The 20,544-nt window shown below is 36.5% G+C and overlaps 1 protein-coding gene across 2 annotated transcripts; it reads right to left on the bottom strand.

Annotated features, from left to right (window-relative positions):
* Positions 1 to 6,383: 6,383 nt before the first annotated feature.
* On the bottom strand, positions 6,384 to 20,311 carry pamr1a (peptidase domain containing associated with muscle regeneration 1a). Of its 2 annotated transcripts, none has more exons than XM_041980004.1 (10): positions 19,991 to 20,311; positions 19,005 to 19,175; positions 18,627 to 18,752; positions 17,477 to 17,591; positions 16,790 to 17,007; positions 13,266 to 13,460; positions 13,039 to 13,105; positions 12,084 to 12,346; positions 7,623 to 7,951; positions 6,384 to 7,084 (listed from the first exon to the last, which is right to left on the bottom strand). In XM_041980004.1, exons 1-10 carry the CDS (start codon positions 20,094 to 20,096, stop codon positions 6,512 to 6,514), a joined length of 2,163 nt encoding a protein of 720 aa, XP_041835938.1. In that variant the 5' UTR covers positions 20,097 to 20,311; the 3' UTR covers positions 6,384 to 6,511. The 2 variants fall into 2 exon arrangements, with proteins under 2 accessions (XP_041835938.1, XP_041835945.1); XM_041980011.1 differs by having other exon boundaries at positions 12,084 to 12,316.
* Between the last annotated feature and the right edge of the window lie 233 nt (positions 20,312 to 20,544).

Genomic DNA, 20,544 nt, shown 5'->3' with positions numbered 1-20,544 from the left:
AAGTTTTTTAATCTTATGAGATTTTTAATCAGTTCAAGACCTCACACCCAAGACGAAGGTCATGTATTCGGCGGCGTTGGTTTGTCTGTCTGTCTGTCTGTTAACAACATAAATCAGAAATTTATGGTCACACTTGATTTTCATGATATCTCTGAAATGGAATGGAAAAAAAATAACTTAAAAGGGCTTGACGGAGGTCTGCGCTCTCTGAGTGCTTCTAGTTATTAATGATTTTTATTTTTGTCATTTATCATTAAACTAAGAATTAATTTTCTTTTTTAATTAATTGGAATTTGCTGGTAAGTTAATTTATTAACAATTGCTCGTTACCTTTTTTGTGATTCTTTTTTGTAAAACAGTGATTTTTAGTCTCTAATTTGAATGCATTTAATATTTAAGTTTTAATATCACATTTCATTTTTAGCATTAAGTATTATGTGTACCACTAATTTTGGTAATAAATTAAATTAAATTAATTTTAAAATAAATAATAAAATTCTTAATATTTTCAATAAAGTAGACACAAGACATTTTATATGTACACTAGCAGTCAAAAGTTTTGTCACATTTTTCTAATGGAAAGTGTCCAAACTTTTTACCTTAATATTTTCCTGCTGTCAAACATAAGAACGGATTTGACATGAAACTTTCTTAGGAAACAGATTTGAAACTTATAAAAATATCGTTTTTGTCACAGTACAGGAAGACATATACAATACTTACAAAAGCTATACAATTGCTTAAGCATGGAAGAGAATAATAGTCAGGGCCTTGTTTTGTTACCTAAGTTAACAGTTAATATTTTATTATTTTCTTGACATTATATCTGATTTTGGAATAATAGTTCCACAATTATTGCAGACCTACAAATTAGCGAATGTCTAATAGTAAGGGAAAAACTTCCCTCAGAAATAGCTCTTTATGTATTTCTTTTCTTTTCTTTTTTAGCTTTCATGATAATTTTCTTAACTTCACTGCAATAATCCGGTTAAACAGTGACTTATTATGGTGGGACCCTAGTTAATCCATCTTCCAGATATACCTTCATAATGGAAGGTTGTGACATTATGTAAAGTGACTTGACATAAAAAATAATAATAATAATAATAATAATTTTCTTTCAGGTATTGGTGTCATCCATCATGCAAGCAGATTTATGAGGTGAATATTTCTGTCTTCACCAAACAAAAAGAGGCAAAAAATACAAATAAAGTGACATTCTCTGTATCACAGAAAAGTTCAGTTTGAGAGGGAAATTTGAGAGCAATCAACATTTGTTTTCCTTTGCTGTTGTTTAACAACACGTCTTGGAAATAAAATTGTGGCTGAAATTTACATTAAGATTGATGGGATTTGTGGCAGCTGCGGTGTGTAAATTACACCCCCCCCCCCCTTTCCATAGACATACATACACTGTTTATTCCTGCTGTTTATTCAGCAACTCAAACAAATACCAATCAAAGTACTCTATGCCTTTCATGAAATACACAGAAGTACCAAAGCATTTATTAGTGTCCATTTGTCCAGTGATCTTTACCCACTGTGTTTTTCATCTAGTTGATATTTTACTCGAGGGACTCCATAATTACTCATGTTTAAATTTTTTTCATTAATAAGACATGAATCAAATTTCACTGTGGTGATTTAAAAATTAGGCCTGGCACCTTCACACATACAAAACTTTAATTAGTGAAGACAAATCTACAAAGCAGGACTTCGTAGAGTTAACTGATCAGACTTCTAATGAGTCAATCAATCACTTGCATTCAATTCCTGCTTAGAAACAACAAAATAAACACAGCCAAACATCAGTGATATCAAGTCTGCCATTCTTTGCTGATACTGGTTTAAATGCATGGAAAAAAAAATTCTAATCTACTTTTTGGGAAAATCAAATATTCATGAGAAAATGCAGTGTGCTCATTGAGTTTCATCACTAAAAACAATCCACCATACTTTGCATAAGCTTAGACAGAAATCATGATGCACCGCTGATGATCATGTTTCTGCAATGGTTTTAATGACGTCTGTCTTAAAAGAGGGGAATTTTAAAGCCAGAGCTCAGCTCCAGCTCTGATTATGGCAGTTAAATGCTCTTACTTATGCAGATGTACAATAAAAAAAAAATCTAAATTGGATAAGCAGCTCTTAACTTGCTCTGCCATCATGCTTCCACTTGAGAATGAAGCAAAGAAGGAAATGCAATTTTCTACCCACTCATTTAAGTCCTCTTGTCCCTTCTCACACAGATGATGAGTTAAAGGTAAATCAGCCCTGCCTCACAAGAAAATGTGTTGAAGGTACCCAACTAGTCAACAGTTTGGACACATTTCCCCATTGGATTAAATGGGAAAGTGTGTCCAAACTTTTCACTATTCTGGAGCTTTCAATGTTTTTGTCATTTTACTATTTTTGGTCATGTATGGCAGTTTTACATCATGCAAATTTAATTTTTTGAAAAACAGATGTAGGCAATTTTATAGCCTTGAAAGTGCAGAAATTTTTTTAACCCATCATCGTCAAATTGCTGATTATGAGAATTTCTCTGGCTGTGTGTTTTACTAGGAGTTAAGGAAAAATACTAATATTGGTTTACATCTCTGTAAATTCAAATGCCTTACTTAGAAATTATGCAACATAGCCTAACTACAGGCACTAAATTCTTTTTCACATTTTTAATTCTTAGGGGAACAATAATTTATGTATACTTGATTAAAAATAAAAGAGTTTCAAGTTTGCATTATTCAAGCTAAGAAAGTTTACTTATATTATTTTATAAAGAATGAACATTACCTAGAAAGAATTCAAAGAGTAATATTTTTCTTTATTTTTCCTTTGTTCTTTAGACTTATGTTTCTCATTTGATTTGTCCTCTCTAAGTGAAACATATTCAACAGTAGATGTAAACAGCCAATAAATGCATCCTGAAATCCTCAAATTACATTGTTTTACATCCGTGTAAAAAAATAAGCAGAGAACAGCCAGAAATAGCAAACTTATACCACAAGGAATTTGTCAATGTGTTGAAATGAAGTGTTAACATGTAAAGATGAATAATTCTGCACAACTTTGTTTCACTTGGTTATAAAAGTATCTAAATGTGTTTTTTCTTTAATAGAAACATTTATTTATATTTGAATAGATATACCAGACCTGTTGCAATTTTCAAGTTATTTTTCCAGTCAAAGAAATTAGTCATATTGCACAATTGAAAACGTTTTGATGTCTGTCAAGTTAGAAAGTTTTTTTCTGAACTTGTTAAAATAAAATTAATTATTACAACAAGTATTTATTACACCATGGCAGCTGTTCACATGCTAAAGAGTTGAAGTTTCTGCATTTAGTCACATTTTCTGCTTGACAACCACGTTATTTCTTACATAACGTAATTAAAACTGTAGTTATGTCTTTATTAACATAAACAGTGATTGAGTTGGTTGTTTGTCGCTGCAATGATTGAAATGATGGGAAAGTCTAAGGAGCAAAACAGAAATATTTAAGGCATCAGGCTGTCTATATGATCCTCTAACTTTGATCTTGATATTTTATAGACTTTGATTATTGTAAGGAGATAAGAATGAATTATTTATAGTTTAGAGAATATTGTACCATGTCTAATTTGATAAAAGAGTAGAGAAGAAACTGTTTTATTAATTTGATTCATTTTGGGCATTTTCAATCTTTACATGTATTAAAACTTGTTTAATAGCTTCAGTCCCATTTATTGGAATAACTGCTCCCACATTTCTTCCCTAGAACTCAATCAGCTAAAAAACCATATTATTTTTATTCTTGATTTTTAAACATTAATTTTAAGCAGCTAGAATCCTAAATCCTGAGTTGCATGTGCAGTTTAAATGTTTGATGTAAAAGGCAATATTCTTTTTAACAATGAGTTGCTGAAATTACATGGGTATGGGTATGGTTTACTTCTCTTCAGTAAATCTGTTTAGAATCAGAAATGCAACCTTTTCCTTTCCACCAGCATCTCTTTTTTTCTTCTTCTTCTTTTTTTTGTTAATGGAAAATGTGAAAACAGTCCTTTAAAACAGGGAGGAAGGCACATCAGAGGCTTGTGCCGGCCAGTCGCCCCTGGTAGTTACATTCCCTGACATGAAATGTAGAAGAAGTAACCGTCTCATGTGAAATCCATCAAGTTAATTTACTTGGGATTAACAGTCAAATCCTTCGGGCCATTCTTTTGAACTTCATCTTCTTGCAGCTTTGTCTCAAGTTGTTGTGGGAGTCGATCTCACTGGAGCATCATATCTTTACTGATGCACACATGGCCCAAGGCAAGGAGTGCTGCATCGCTTAAAGAAACTGTCACATCGCTACAATGCACTGGTTGACATTAGTTCCTGTCTTAAGATGTGAAGTCATTAATCTTTAAATGTAACAGTTTACATATTTCAGTTTATTTCAAGAGTTTGAGGACTGATGACTTTCAGTGGAAGCACCATGCCAGTATCCTGGCGTGACCTACATCGAGCCATCCACCCAGGAGTAGGAGGAATACAGCTGAGCACCAATCATCACACTCAGGTATGTTCAGAATGAGGTCACATTAATCACAACACTGTCTACAGCAATTCCTTTTTTATAACTACATTTAGAGGTATATCTTTAACCCAACAATCCTCTAGAATATAAAGAATACCATTTGTGCAAAACATGATCATTTACACTAGAGAAATTGATTTTTGACCAGCCTAAGGGAAATTATAAGAATTATAGGTTGAATTGCTCTCCCTAACATTTTACCTACTAGTTTTACCCCTCTCCGTTAGTTTGACTCCAAAAATGTTCTCATAAAGGAGACATACTATTATTATTATTATTATTGATAATATTCTTATACATCCTGAAACGGAAAGTGCTTACCTGTGGAAGTTTTTGCCTCTTCAAACGTGTGGCCTTTCCTAATTTCCTTGTAGCTGAGTGTGCAATTAAAGCAGCACTAAGATTTGCAGTTTTGGGGGAGAAATTAGCTATAGAAGCAGGTTTCTCCTACTCTAAAGTAAAGAAATTTAAGCAAGCTAAACAACAGCCAGCATATGCACGGTGCGCTAACTGATGCACACGCAGAGAGGGTGGGGATTTGGGATGAGAGGTCAGTGCCTCCTCTCAGGTGAGGGTGGGATGTTCTTTCAGTTGAAGAGTGATGGATTAGCAAACCTTTAAATCATTTTAGCATCACAGAATCATTTTAACATGCAGAACTCTGCAAAATAAAAATTAAGGCTCAATTACTCAAATGCAAAATGATAAAAGGTTTTGAATCTATTTATAATTGCAATGCATTTCTCCTAAAGATTTGCTAAATGGGTCTGTATCATTTTAAAATGAGCAATGCTTTTGAGCAGCACATTGTGTATTGTGTAGGCAGACATGCATACTTTGAATTACAGGTCATTATCTGTTTTATTCATACAATTCACCTTGGAAGAAGCAGACACTGAGGACTGAGCTACTCATTGTTTAATTGGCTGGGCTTTACAGGTGTCCTGCACAAAGCCAGGGTGAGCACAGCGGGCGTCTCTGTCGCAGGAGTAAGAGCTAAGTTTAGCAAATCCTCTCAGCATGTTTCTCAATGACAGCACATGTTGGACAGGCTGCAGGGAAACTCACGAATGTAAAACCTCACATGCTAACAGCCAGCACACACATGCGTTGTGTGCATATTTACCGTGACAGGTTATGGTTTAGTTTGCACACGCTGTACTGCTGTACACATGCATGCATGCATGCGAGGCTTGAAACTGCGAACAAAGAAGAAGAACTGATTTCTCAGTTGCATTTTCAATTATGGGCATTTTAAATCCATGCAAGAGCTTTTCTCAAAATTAATAGAATATTTTCTTTTTATTCAAAACTTTAAACTATGTATGTAAACTGACTTACAGAGATCCATATTCAGTAAAGCAGAGCAATGCCTACAGTATGCACATTTGCAGAAATGTATGGCTGACTTTACAATGAATTCTCCTTCAAGGAGAAAGTTTATCTCTAAGACATTAGAGGTAAGAGCCCTGAAGTTAGATGAAATTAAATGACTTGCCAACACAAAATAACAGGAGGGAAACAAGAGTTTATTCTTTTTCAGAAAAGGATAGATAGAGGTAGTAAAGCTAACTGTGGATAACTGATGGATAAGTCGCATTTGGTTTTAAGCCACAATCTAGAGACAGATAGAGACACACAGCTCTTTGTGATTATCACTCAATAAAGATGTTATATAGAGTTATTTCTTGAAGGGGAAAATGTCATCAGTTTAGATGCAGTGCAGGATTGAGATATTGTGTATCTGTAAGACCTTTTTGGTCTGGAGGTTTTGAAAAAAAAAAAAAACTCTACATTTCAAGATATCATAGACATTTATTATTATTTTTTAACATGGAAGATTTTCTTGCATTGTACAAACAACATTATGCACACAGTAAAACAGTTAACATGATCACATGATGTGTCTATGCATACAAAAAATCTTATTTACTTATTGTGGAAATATCTACTCAATGTTTTTCTCTATCCAATCTCGAAAGTTTGCTATTTTAGTCTGAACTGTGTAACTCTGTTGGTGACAGTTTTTCTCATAGATGAAGCTCTCCAAACCAAGCAGCTGCCAGCCTGTGGTAGAGACTCTATGGCTCTTCTCATGATCCGTGAGGACTCCCTGGTCTGTGAAGGAAAATACAGGTGGCACTATTGTGATGCCTGGAATAAGACTGGGACACAGGCTTGGAGGACTGGATGGCTTGCTAATGACACAGAGTGAGTTGTCACCAATCAGTGTGGCATGTGCTCCTCCTTGAGCAAACTCTCTTTCACAATGAGAAACATCGCTCAGCTCAACTGCTTTTGTCTGGCTCAATGTTTCATGACGGCTCAGGTGCCTGCTGTTGTTTGGTGGAATCCACTTCACGGTGTAAGCCTCCTGCACTGTTACCTCTCCTCCTTGGATTTTTGGTAGACACACTGGCAGCACATGCTCACTGATCTTGGCCTTGTCCTGCAGCTTGAGCATTGCCACATCAACGTCTGGAGCAGAATAAAAATCTGGATGGAACAAAATGTCTGCGACCTGTTGAGGCACACGGAGAGAGAAGTGTAATAATGTCAACTGGAATATATGTACACATCATAAAATATTTCTAATGCTGTGCAAACACTTAAAATCCTTATCATCTATATCTTGATCCCACTTAAGCTTGCATATTTTAAAGCCAAAGGATTACATCTTGCACGATTTACTGACAAAACTCATCCAACAGATTATATTTATTCATTTCTTAATATTTTTATCAGCTGTTTGGTAGATTTAGCAATTGTGGTAACTTTTGAGTGCTCTGTGACCTGAGAAATCAAAAACATAAAGCAACATTTTTTTATGTTTCTTGTTTAAAGAAGGATGAATATGAAATATATATATTTAACATGAAGTGAGGATTTTAAAATACAGAGCAGAAATCTGGATATGCTTTCTTTTTTCACTGTAAATTAAAAAGTATATATGTAACACTTCTAGAAAAAAACACAACAAACAACAGTAAATAAATAAAACACGGTATATCTTTACTAAAAATCTCAGGGTTGTGTTTTCAGACTTGACTGTGTTTTACCCGGAGGTGGTGCAGGTTCTTTGGCCGATCTCTGAACGATTTCATCCCTATGACAACCTTCACATGAGCAGGATGGAGGGCCTGCTGCTTGTCCTTGTCTAATACACACTGAGCTGCAACCAGGACTCTACGCTGGGCAACCAGAGCCCCACTGCAAGCCAGGGACCAGAATGTAGACTCCTCTGAGGCCCCCTGCTGGTCCAGCACGGTCCCGCCGGCTTGGCTGATCGTAGTATGTTCAGGAGGTAAGCGGATATAAATGGCGGCGTGCCATGGCCACTGAGTGTCTGAGAGGTTGTGCCTGCTAAAAGTGTTTAATTTGCCACAAACTGTGGACAATAAGAAAGAGAAGGAGAAGGGAAATGCAAGCGTGATGTTAGCATGCAGACATGAAAGTAGCATCTATATTTTTATCCAAGCATAAGAAAATCTATTTTTCAAAAATGTCAACTATGTATTTTTAAAAATAAAAATGATTTCAAAGCTGAACAATGTCAAAAAAATTTTTTTTTTGTTTGTTTGTTTTTACATTTCTTAAAGGTAACAAGAACAACAGATTATAATCAAGGATAAGTTACTCTAACAGTTTCACAAAAGAAACACGTTTATTTGACATGTTTTCAGTAAAATGGTGAAATTAACTGTTGCCACATGAAGGGTTTTGGTGCATTCAATGAAGTTATATAAAACCAGGATTCTCTTAGACTGTTTACAATTTTTTGAATAGTTCACAATGGAAAAAAAAAGTTTAATACTTGGTCATTTTATACATTAAGTAACAGTAATTTATCTTTTAAGATTGAAATGTTTTTGCTATAAAATTATTTTTAATAGAGAGCCCTGCCCTAATGTGTTGGCTCACTTCTGTACATACAGTACATTGAGTGGTAAAGATCATACAGATGTAATGAGTGTCTTCCTCCAACACTGATATATGGTTCAAATATATAGATATATAGACAGGATGCAGGCAGCATTTTGTGCTACTATTCAGAGTAGGACTGCTTTATTTGCTATTCATCCACAGACGATTTTTCTATACGAATGTGAAAGGGAGAAGGGCTGAGTGAGCTCCTCTACCAGAGAGCGAGAATGGACTGGTTGGAAACAATGAAGATATATGATGACTTGACTTTGATGAGAGTTGTGAATGTTCAGAGTCTGGCTAATTTGAATGTGTTTAAAACACAATTTGAGGAGGTCAGTTGTGCTAAATGAACTGAATTATTAAATTAAATTAAGGAAATGTTTATTATTATTATTTTTATGGAACCACATCTCATTATCTTAACCGCTTAGTCCATTACGGGTAAGCTGGAGCCTATCCCAGCATTTTAGCAGGTGAAAGGCAGGGTACACCCTGGACAGGTCACCAGTCTGTTGCAGGGCAAACACAGATATGGACAAACAACCTTTCACACACATTCCTAGGAGAATTTAGAATAACCAATTAACCTAACATGCATGTCTTTGGACGGTGGGAGGAAGCCGGAGAGAACCCATGCATACACGGGGAGAACATACACAGAAAGAACACCGCCCCCAGGTTCAAACCTCCCCCCAGCCGAGACTTGAGCTGGCGACCTGCTTGCTATGAGGCTGCGGTGCTAACCACTACACCACCGTGCAGCCCCTTTTTCAATTTTTTTACACACACACACACATTCACACACTAATGGCGGAAGCTCCCATGCAAGGCACTAACCACGACCCATCAGGAGCTATTAGGGGTTTGGTGTCTTGCTCAGGGACACCTCGACATGAGCTCGTCCGGGCCAGGACAGGTCATGTCGGGAATACTTAGCACAAGATAAATAATTTAAACTCTGCTGATTTAGGAGTAAATTTTATGTTATTGCTCATTGGCCACTTTATTAGGTTCACACGTTTAATTACTTGTTAACGCAAATAGGTAATCAGCCAATTACATAGCAACTAACCAATGCATTCATTTAAGAAAGTAGACATCGGAATAGATGAACGGGCATCTAAGTGACTTTGAATGTGCCATTATTGTTGATGCCAGACAGGCTGGTTTGAATATTTCTGCTGAGATTTTCACACATAACCATCTTCAGGGTTTCCAGAGAAGGGTCTGAAGAAGAGTGATATCTACTGAGCGGCAGACTAAATTGCTTTGTTGATGGCAAAGGTCAGAGGAGAATGGGCAGCCAGGTTGGAAATGAAAGAGAGTTAACAACTCAAACAACCACTCATTTCAGTCAAGATATGCTGAAGACCAACTCGTTGTGCACACACATCAAACTGTGAAGCAGCAGCAGAAAACCACACTGGGTGCCACTCCTGTCAGCTAAGAATAGGAAACTAAGGCTACAGTTCACACAGTTTCACTAAACCTAACAGAAGATTTAAACCAGGAGAGTTTGAACATCCATGAAGAGAATGTACATCTCCGTCAGTGGTGGGAAGGATTGGAATAAACTCTGAAGCAATGTTCGAGTATGACTGCCTTTAAAAAAAGACTCAGACTGATGATTTGCAACAAGTACAGTGATAAAAACGTATATTCGAATGGGTAGCTCCAGCGTTGTAAATGGGATTATGTATATGAGTGCTCTCAGGGTAAACAGTGTGTGTTGGTGAGTATATGTGTCTGTGGATGCAGGTGTCAGTAAAAGTTGATGGGAATGAGGAGTTGTATTAAAATTGTATTAGGAAAATAATATTAGATTACTTTTCCCTTTGGTATACAGTGTATATATTCTTCTTTATTTTTCTTTTTTCCAATGGATTCATGGGACTCAGGAAACAGGATGATTGTAAAAGGGTAATTGTTGATTATTGGAGAAAGCGAAGGATAAAATAAGTTTTCCTTCCATTTCAGACATGTTCAATCGATACATTTGTATGTGTGTTATCTGTGTTGCTGTGAGTGTATGTGTGGGGGTATGTGTATAAATATGTAGATGTGCATATAGATGGGTGTATGTAGGGTGGGTAGAGATTTATTTTTAGACTGTAAAGATTTATTGTATGCTTATGTATATATGTACTCATAGTTTCAAATCTGTGTTTAAGATTGTTTTCTTATTGTGTTGGTATTATGTCTGGTACAAGGATGTTGACATGTCAGCTTAATCAAACAACATAAAAATGAGTTCCCTGTACTCCACTGGCCTCCACACTCACCAGATCTCAATCCAACAGAGCAGCTTTGGTATGTGGTTGTGTGATAGCGTATTTGTATTTCTACTCTATCTTGCTTGAACCATAGATCTTAGAGTTCTTAGTGTCGGGAGAACCTTGTGTGACCTTATTTTTGTGACCTATTGCCTGAGTTTTGTTTGCGACCATATACTGATTTGGAAGCTGGAAGCTCTGCAGACCTTATGTCAAACCCAAGGAACAGAAACTGTTGATCACTAAATGTCATCCTATGTCTGGAAATGTGATGATAGGAATGCATGATAATCTTTAAATATCATTGGCTGTTTCGCAAGCTTTCCACCTTTGCTACGTGGTGGAACCGGAGATTTTCATCATGGCTGTGCAGCCAACAAATCTGCAGCAACTGTGTGATGCTATCATGTTGATATGGATCAAATTCTTTGAAAAATGTTGGCAACATCTTGTTGAATCTAAGCCTTGAAGAATTACCCCGGTAGCAAAGTGAACCTAATAAAGTGGCTGGTGAGTGAGTACTTGTTTGGAGTATAAGCTGGTTTAGGTAAGTCCTGTCTTCAATAAGTAGTTATTTTAGAGGAAGTTTGGAATCTATGGTACTTTATTATTCTGCTGTAATTTAGTCAAGTTTTGACATATAATCGCCATATGAAAATTTGTTTAAAATGTTTTTGTTTGCCTGATTTTTGGAATTTTTAAATTATTTTTGCAATTAAATGAACATAATGATATGTAATTATTTTGGTACTTGTCAAATGAGACCAAGTCAGTGTAAATACTATACATTTTCATAGCAGAACATAAAGTAGTTACAAATACTTTATCTATGGATTTTTCTCTAATAAACAGTGTCATTGGATCGTCATAAGTAGGCAGGCAACAACATTGCCCTTTGGAGGTTGGTACAGGTACACACACAACTGAAAATCCAAACAAATGACTCAGACTTTTGTCACAGCATCTGATGTATTCAAGTAATTTACATTTCAAATGCTATTTTAGGATTTATTTGTGTTTTGTGACAATTTAAACCATTCAAAATGTTTTCAATAAGGTTAGGAAATCACCTTAGCTTAGAGTAAAATTTTCCTGGATTTACTTCCCTGACTAAGTAGTCTGGACTCTCAGACGACATGTTCCACTGAAATGCATAACTTAACTGTAAAAAATAAAATGAAACTTGTGTTCATCAGCACAGATGGAGTTTTCATTTGCAATGACAATTGGGTGGTTAAAATAAGCAAGATTATGTTTTTAATGTCTAAACAACCTCTTCCCTTATTTAAGAAGAAAGGTCTGAACTGCTGCAGGTCTCACCTGGTGAACAGGAAACATGGCTCTCACTCCACCTGCCAGTCTTCAGACAGGTGCGCCTCGAGCTTCCCATGTGGCGATAGAGAGGCGAGGCACATGTGTACTCAATGCTAGTGTAGAGCTGGTGAAAGCCTTGAGGCATCTTCTCCAAAGCACTGTCATCTCTCCCTTCTTTCGACTGTCTGCTGAACGTGAGCGGAATAAAGCCAGCTGACAACAGGTCGCGCATGTTGTATCTAGGTGAGAGTTTTTGGTCTGAAATCTCTCTGTGGGAAAGCAATGCAGTTTATACTTATATATTCTCTCTTCAACATAAACCAAATGTCTAATTTAAAAAAAAAGAAAAAAAAGAAGAAGAAGAAAGAAGTACAATATTCAAATTCCTTGCATACCCTATAAATTCCAACAAACTTTCTGGAGTTTTTAACCAGAAGATGGAACAAACTCCACTGCTACTTTACTCTCATTTGCTTTTACTTCCAAAGTTGATAAATCTCTAAATTCTAATTAAGCTGTTTTGTCTAGTTTTGTCTTTTTTTTTTTTTTTTTTTTTTTTTAACCCCAAAGAAGTTTCATCTGAAGAAATGACATGGTGGTATTTAAAGGACTATACTGAAAAGGGCAAAGATAACAAAACTGGACATTTCTAAAAATGTAAAATTGAGCAGTATTGACAGCAAAACACATATTTAATCACATATCAGTATGCCATCTGCAAATCTTTGCGGTCCTTATTGTTTCCACTTTCATTTGTATGATTGCATTTATTTATTTATTTGCATATGCCAGATTCAAGTGGGAAGCTTCTCTTATCAAAAGGCCTGTTACTCATGAAATCCTGCTGTCCCATTGGATATATATATATATGTATATATATATATAATTACATTAACTCCATGTTGGTACACTGAATGACATCAGATATTACTTGCAAATGCAGGTGTTCATTAGAGGATACCTTGTCAATAGATGTGGTTTCACAACACTTTGCCGCACAAGTCCAAACACTTTGGGTTCTTGACAGACTGCAGATATAAATCAAACAGGATACATTTAAAACACAATGATCATTTTATGAGTCACCTATGAAAGCTTAGTTATCCAGGGCAAATAAGATTAATTTAATGAAGGAATACCAGGAACAAACATGCTCTACAAGGGAACATATGCATGCAAAACAGCTACCTCTCACACACTTTGGTGGCCTTCCACTCCAGGATCCATCAGAAAGGCAGGTACTCTGATGATTTCCAATCAGAAGGTAGGGTTTTTTACAGAAAAACTCAACAGTCTCTGCACCTTCAAATGTAACAGCAGCGGGTCTGTAGTGTCCATGGAGCAGTTTAGGGGGAGGGGAACACTGGACTGGGCTTGTGTGGCCTTTTGTTGGTTGTGAAAAAACCAAAAATGACAAATGAAAAGAAAAAGGTAAAAGAAAGATAGCAAAACAGAATCAACATGGTGAAAAAAGAAACCTTTTAAACGGAAGGGATCAGTCCTACTCCATGTGCCGTTAGGTAGACAGGACCTCTGCTGTGCACTCATTAAAGTGAAAGGTGGATTGCACCCATAGTTGGCTAATGGAAATTTTCCTTCTGAGCCATACACAGGCAACACATATCCATTCACTGGTTTTTCTGGGGGTGTACAGGCAACATCCTTGATGGTTGAAACTGTGCGGAAATTTTCTTGTGATAAATGACTGACAAATATTTTAACTTAATGCGAAACTACGTAAATACAAAGAGTACTAAAACATCTAGTTTGCTTATTTCACATAAGTTATATAAAAACGATTTAAATGATGTTAAAAAATTTTAACATATGGGTTGGGGTCATGTGGACATGACGTTAGTTAATGCTTGGCACACCTGCTACGAAATAACTCAAGTTTAGCCTAAATAAATTTAGATTAAAGGTGCAGCTTGTAAAAAAATCAAAGGTAAATGACAGCAACATTTAATATGTCATTAAAAACTGTGTTTCTATTGATAACTAATTACTTTAGTAAAATAACAGTTATTGTTTTATTCTCTCAAAAAGAGCCATTTATATCTACTTGCTGTGGGTTCACATACATCACAGATGTCATATTTGTGCCACCATTTGTACTTTGGTGTCTCTAAATGGACTAACATCTCTGTGTGTGAACTGAGAACCCTTTGAGTTTTAAAACTGCAGTACCATATTGTAATATTCTATCCTACCTATCAACATGTCCAACCGATGCTGTCTGTACGTACACACAGCATAAAACAATCATTTTTCTTCTCTGTGGGGTTGAAGACATGCTCATAAATTCATGCTTACATGTTTATGTCTGGAAGGATTTTGGCCACTGACGGCCACCATTCACTTACAACTGTGCTCGGGAATTTGATGTCATTTCTATGCCCATCTGTACCACTAGATGTCAGTAATTCTTACATACTGTGTCTTTAATTTAGTGTTTTAGAAATAATTTGGGTATTTAAAACTTAGAGACCAACAGTTGAGAAAGAAGAAATGGAGAGCAGGAGAGTCACATGCAGCAATGGCTGACCAAGAAGTGAACCCAAACTTTCTTAGCTTCATGTTTATGTCACTGCATGAAAGCTGACAATTACCTCATTTTGATTTTTCCAGAGCAGTTTTCACTAAGAAGTCAGTACTCTACACTTCAGTGCAGTATTTAGTTGATTCTCTTATCTGGACTGGAAAAAAAATAGCATATCTTCAGTTTTATTGATGTGTGACACCATTAATTGAGCTTTGTATTAACAAAGAGACCATCTGTATATGTTCCTTTGACAATAGTTTTTGTAAAGAAGATACAATGGAAACCTCAAAGTTTATTTGCAAAGGTGTGGCTGAAAAGTACTCCAGCACTCATTGATGCTGTTATAATAGGGTGGAAGTTGAATGCATGATGTGCTTCAAAGAGAGTAAATTAAAATGAGAGGAGCTAGACTGTGTCATTGACTGTCCGTCTAACATCACTAACAGCAGGCTGCACAGAGTCAGAGGAATGCGAGAAACTGTCCAGGGGCACTTGTGCTGCATTATGAATGGAGGGTCTGCAGTGTCATCTCGATGAAATATTCATGATACCAGAAGGAAATACCTAAAGAATATCATGAATGTGGACATGTCAGACTGAAAAAAATAGTTATCTTTCCTATGTGGAAAACTTGATAGCTGGCTCATATGGTGAGGGAAAAATAACTACCTTAGTGGACTGTTGTTGACCTACACTCACCAGCCACTTCATTAGGGGCATCTTGCTAGTACCAGGTCTTAGACTTTCTTGCCATCCGAACTGGCTTAATTGTCATGGCAAAATTCTGCAATTATGCAAAATTCACTTTCTAAGGGTTTTCTAACAGTCATATGTATCCTCATAACCTGTGTATGAGGCCCAAAAATGAGATAATTCTGTCACTTTTCGCACTTACTTCCTCCACTTTTTAGCGAATGTGTGCTCAAATGGGTGAGTCTGAGATCTTTCCTTTTGTGACCTCACAAAGGGAAATAACAGATACAGAAACAGCCCGTTCTCAGCAGAGCTCACTAGAGCCACATTTAGAATGGCTGAAATTAAGAACCAAGGCTGATTGGGGTTATACACTTTGAAAACAATGTTGTTGGACCCCTGACACCCATATGAAATTGTTGAAGAAATATATAAAATGGATAATTCTTTAATTCCATATTGACATGATAGCATCACACATAATCTCCCATTCCACTGCATCCCAAAGACGCTCTATTGGATACAGATCTGATTACTGTGGAGGCCTTTGGAGTACAGTGAACTCTTTATTATGTTAAGGAAACAGTTTGAGATGATCTGAACTTTGTGACATGGTGCATTATCCTGCTGGAAGTAGCCATTAGAAGATGCTACGCTGTGGTCATAAAGAGATGGACATGGTCAACAACAATACTCTGTTGTGTTTAAACAATTCTCAATTGGAACTTCAAGAAGGGCTAAAAGTTGCTAATAAAATATCCCCCACACCATTACACCACCAGCAGCAAGCTGAACAGTTGATACAAGGCAGGATGAATCCATGCCAATTCTGGCCCAACCATTTGAATTTTGCAGCCAAAATGGAAATTCATCAGACCAGCAACGTTTATCTAGTTTTCTGTTATTCACTTTTGGTGAGTCTGTGTAAATTGTAGCCCTAGTTTCCTGTTCTTAGCTGACAAGAATGACACACAGTGTGGTCTTTTGCTGCTGTAGCCCATCTGCTTCACAGTTCGATGTGTAGTGGGCTCAGAGATGGTACTCTGCATACACTGGCTCTAATGAGTGGTTATTTGAGTTGTTAACTCTCTATCATCTTCAACCAATCTGCTCATTCTCCTCTGACCTCTGACATCAGCAAAGTAATTTGGTCCAGACAACTGCTGCTCACTGGATATTTTCTGTTTTTCAGACCATTCTCAGTAAACCCTTGCAATGGCTGTGTGTGAAAATCCCAGCAGATCAGATGTATTTCAAATGCTTAAGACGAACCACTCTGACACTAAAAAACATTGCACATTCAACTTCATTTAAATTCTCATTTTTTCCCTATTCTGATGCTTGGTTTGGACTTCCGCATATCAGCAGCTTAGCTACTTATGTTAACATGCAATTTAAAAGGTAATGAAGTGGTAATTGTTTATCCATACTGTGATGCATGACCAGCATTCATTTGACTTATTATGTTCATACTTGCCTGAACTCTCTTGAAATATAAAAACAAATCCATCAAAGCTATTGTAGCCATCAGAAGTAAACAGAATGTGCAAGACATTTCTGGAACTTTTGATTGGAAGAGGCAGCTGATCCCCACAAAACCGTCCAATCACAGGGGCCCTCAAGTCGTCGCCATCACGCACTTCAACATAGTCATAACGACAGTTGAAGTCAGACTCCAAACTGAGTGCAGAGAACCTGAGAAGCATGAGATCACAGACTGTGTGAATTATGGAGGAAGTCAGAAACATTTAAATTTTAAAGATTTAAAAAGAATTAACTTCTATGTTTTCAATACGGAAAGCATCAGAAAAAGAGCTGTTATTCCGTTGTTTCCCTTGAATATAACTGTTATGCTCAGTAGTAAGCAATCAACAAATAAAAGATCAATATGGTTTATTTTTCTACTTAATCTTTCTTTTTCAAAATTTTAGTTATTTGTTTGTTTTGAGTTTTCTATGGTTTTACATTTCCATGAAAGCTTCTTAAGTCAGCTTGTCAGGAGCTATTTGAAATACCTCGTTAAATACCACCTTGATTTAAAAGAAGCACAGAAAAGTGAACACAGTATGTATAGATATTTAGGTTTTTAGATGTGTAAAAAAGGCAACAGACTGGGCTCATTTATGTTACATGTCATTCATGTTAAAGCTTTAAAGTCCTATACCTTAGCTCGATGATGCTGTCCTCCTTCACTTGCACGATCCATTCACATCGGGCGTTTGTTGGGTAACTCTCCAGGACTACATGACCCTGAGCTCGCTGAATGATGCCTCCACATGCTACTCCCAAAGAGATTAGTAATTACTTTCCACTTAGTAAAAGCACACTCCCATTAAATGTGTGTTTATCACAGTGGTACTAAACATGTTGAGTGTTGAAGACCAGCAAAGTGGCATGCTGAGAAACACAGTGGATAATGGCCAAAGAAATTATGATGCGCTCAGATCCAACCAGGCACATCTCTAACCAAAATGATTAAGATCATGCTGGTGTTCATGCTGATCTGTGCTCCTCAGAAGACGAAGGAGGAGAAAGGCATGAGACTCCCCCCACAGATTTCATCTGTTTATCTGTTACTTTAGTGTTGTGGAGGACAGGAACAGTTTTTAGAGCCTTGACTACATCAAATTACAGAGTTTGACTCGATGGTACTCACAAAAAAATTTGCTTCAGGCCATAAAAAGTTAAGACAGGAAAAATCCCACAATAGTGAGTATTTTGAAAGGTTGTTAGGTAAACCTGTTTTTCTTTATTATTTTCTGTAAACACAAACAGATACTGTCAGTTTGTTACAGCGCCAGCTTTACCAAACTAAACAAAAAATCATCATCACCACCAAGTGTTTGTTTCAGGTATCACAACATTTGTAGCATTTGCCAACTTCTTTGTAGCATACAGTACATTCAAAGTGTATGTGTTCATAGATACTGAATTTGTTTAGTTTTAGTATTGATTATTCCTTCTTAACACTGAAAAAATCACACATTTCCAGCAACCTAGATAGGATACTCTATGGAGATTTAAAAGCTTTTGTGATACATAGATTACATTTTAAGTTTTTATCCATTTTCAAAAAAAACTAACCATGTAAAAAGATAAATTTTATTTAATTCCACCATTTTATATAACTGACCACTAGCCAATGTGATCTAAAATAAAAAAAAAAGATAAATAAACTCTTAACAATTTCAATTTCTGCTAGACTTCAATTGATATTTGTTCTTTTTCTGCAGCAATACAATTGGGAATATTAAGTCTGATCTGATGCAGACTTAGGCTGCATGACAATATGGCATGAAAGCAGTTTTACTCACTCTTACAATCCCCTCCACTCCAGCCTTGACGGCACTCAGTACAATACTTTCCATTGACAAAGAAGTCGTCATTTGCTCTCCACGTTCCATTGAGACAGCTTTTACAGTTCTCAAACAGGCTGCAGCCTGGCAGAAACAAAAGCAAGAAGAAGCTTACAGTCATGAAAGACTGATAAGCTGCAGGTCAGTTTAGAACTCTTGGTCATTATAAATGAGGTACACTGTATTAAAATGTCATCTAATATTTTTTTTTATGTGTTTTTGCCATCTCTGAATGTAGCAGCTGCTGGTAAAATAGTTTCAGCCATAAATAACAGAAAACAAAGCATCTCTCAGATTCTGACAATGAAAACATTTTATGTGACAGTAAGAGTATACCTGGGTGAATGATGCAGGGGTCACACTGATCCAGAGCACCGCGGCAGCAGGGAACGGTGTAGCCCACTCGCAACCCATTGGAGGGACACCAACACTGAATGAGATGGTACTCACAACATGGGCGACACATGGCGTTCCACTTGGAGCTCGGGCAGTTTCCTGCTGTCAGAGCTGTGAAATCAAAACAAAACACTCCAGCCAGCCATGGAAACCTCTGATTCCTGACATAAGTTTTCTTATAATACAAGAAAAAAAAAAAAAGAAGTTTGGTTTCAGCTGAAGAGTGATGTGTTTATGTGATCACAGAAGAGGTTTTAAGCTGACTGAGCATTAAATCTGTTCTTTTAATACATTTGAAGGTCATCAGATCAGACAAAACTGAATTTCTTTTATTTAACATAGAAGCAGCATTTCATGATGACTCAAACATTGATACTGGCAGGTAATTTTTTGTGGCACTCAAAGGTATTAAGCTCAAGCTGAAATGTAAACAGCTTGGAAAAGTAAATCCCTATTAGAGAGTTCAGCTTTTCTCTGCAACAGATCGAATTCTGGTAATGGTGATAACTGGTTGTAATTTATTGTCGTTCTCTGAAAACTAATAAACAAACCCTGGCTGAAGGTTGCAAACACAGATCTATTCCACCCATAAACAACTCTGGATTTCTTTGTTAAATACAGCAAAACACAACAGCATCGCAGGTATGCAATGCACACTTCTCCCTCAAATTTTGTTCATGTGCAGTTTTCTATTTCTTTCTTTTGTGTGACACATACTGCCTGTTATATTAACTGTGGCACGTTTCAGACAGCAGAAGAAATGAGTCACTGTCATAAAATAACTTCACAGTTAGTCAGCGACTAAGTCAAGCAGCTTATTTCTTGTTAAATGTCAGCAAGATTTCTTAAAAGGCCATTCTGTGTGATCTAAAAACTCTAAAAAGCTGAGCCATTCACTCAAAAAAGCAATAAAAAGCACTACTTACCATGTATCCACCCTGTTAGGCAGAAACAGAGATTTAGGAGGAAGTAAAAGAATTTAGAGTCTGCAAAAGAGAACAAGGGCATGGTCCTTGTGGGGTAAGTGAGCATGCTGGCTGCTAGCTTAGACTCCAGTCTGTTTGAAACCTAATGTTACTTTGGGTGATGTATTTTCTAATCTCAGCTTCAAGGACAGGGATCCTTAAGTCATTTCTTCCATTAAGTTTTCATTTATGAAAGCCGCTTCAAAGTTTTCATTGCCAATTGAAACAAACTAAGGTCTGGAAAATGGTTCTTGTTTCTCCTCCTTCGTTGTGAGTCCTGATTCTCTGCTGAGCACCAAATAGAAACAAGAGAAAAAAAACTGGCAAAGTAAGTGGAAAGTGCAAAGGGTAATATGGACATGCTAATGAGAAAACCAGTGAAGAAGTTTAGTTAGAGAGACAAAAGCATGCAAGCAAAAGCATTTAAAGAAAAAAAAAATTAAAGTTTTTAATGTTTTTGATTGTAGAGATTAGATTAGATTAGATTAGATTAGACTTTATTATCTCACAGTGGA

The sequence above is a fragment of the Melanotaenia boesemani genome, chromosome 1 (genome assembly GCF_017639745.1).
Source record: "Melanotaenia boesemani isolate fMelBoe1 chromosome 1, fMelBoe1.pri, whole genome shotgun sequence".
Lineage (NCBI taxonomy): Eukaryota > Metazoa > Chordata > Actinopteri > Atheriniformes > Melanotaeniidae > Melanotaenia > Melanotaenia boesemani.
Note: the sequence above shows the minus strand (reverse complement) of the source record. Positions and strands in the feature narration are given on the sequence as shown.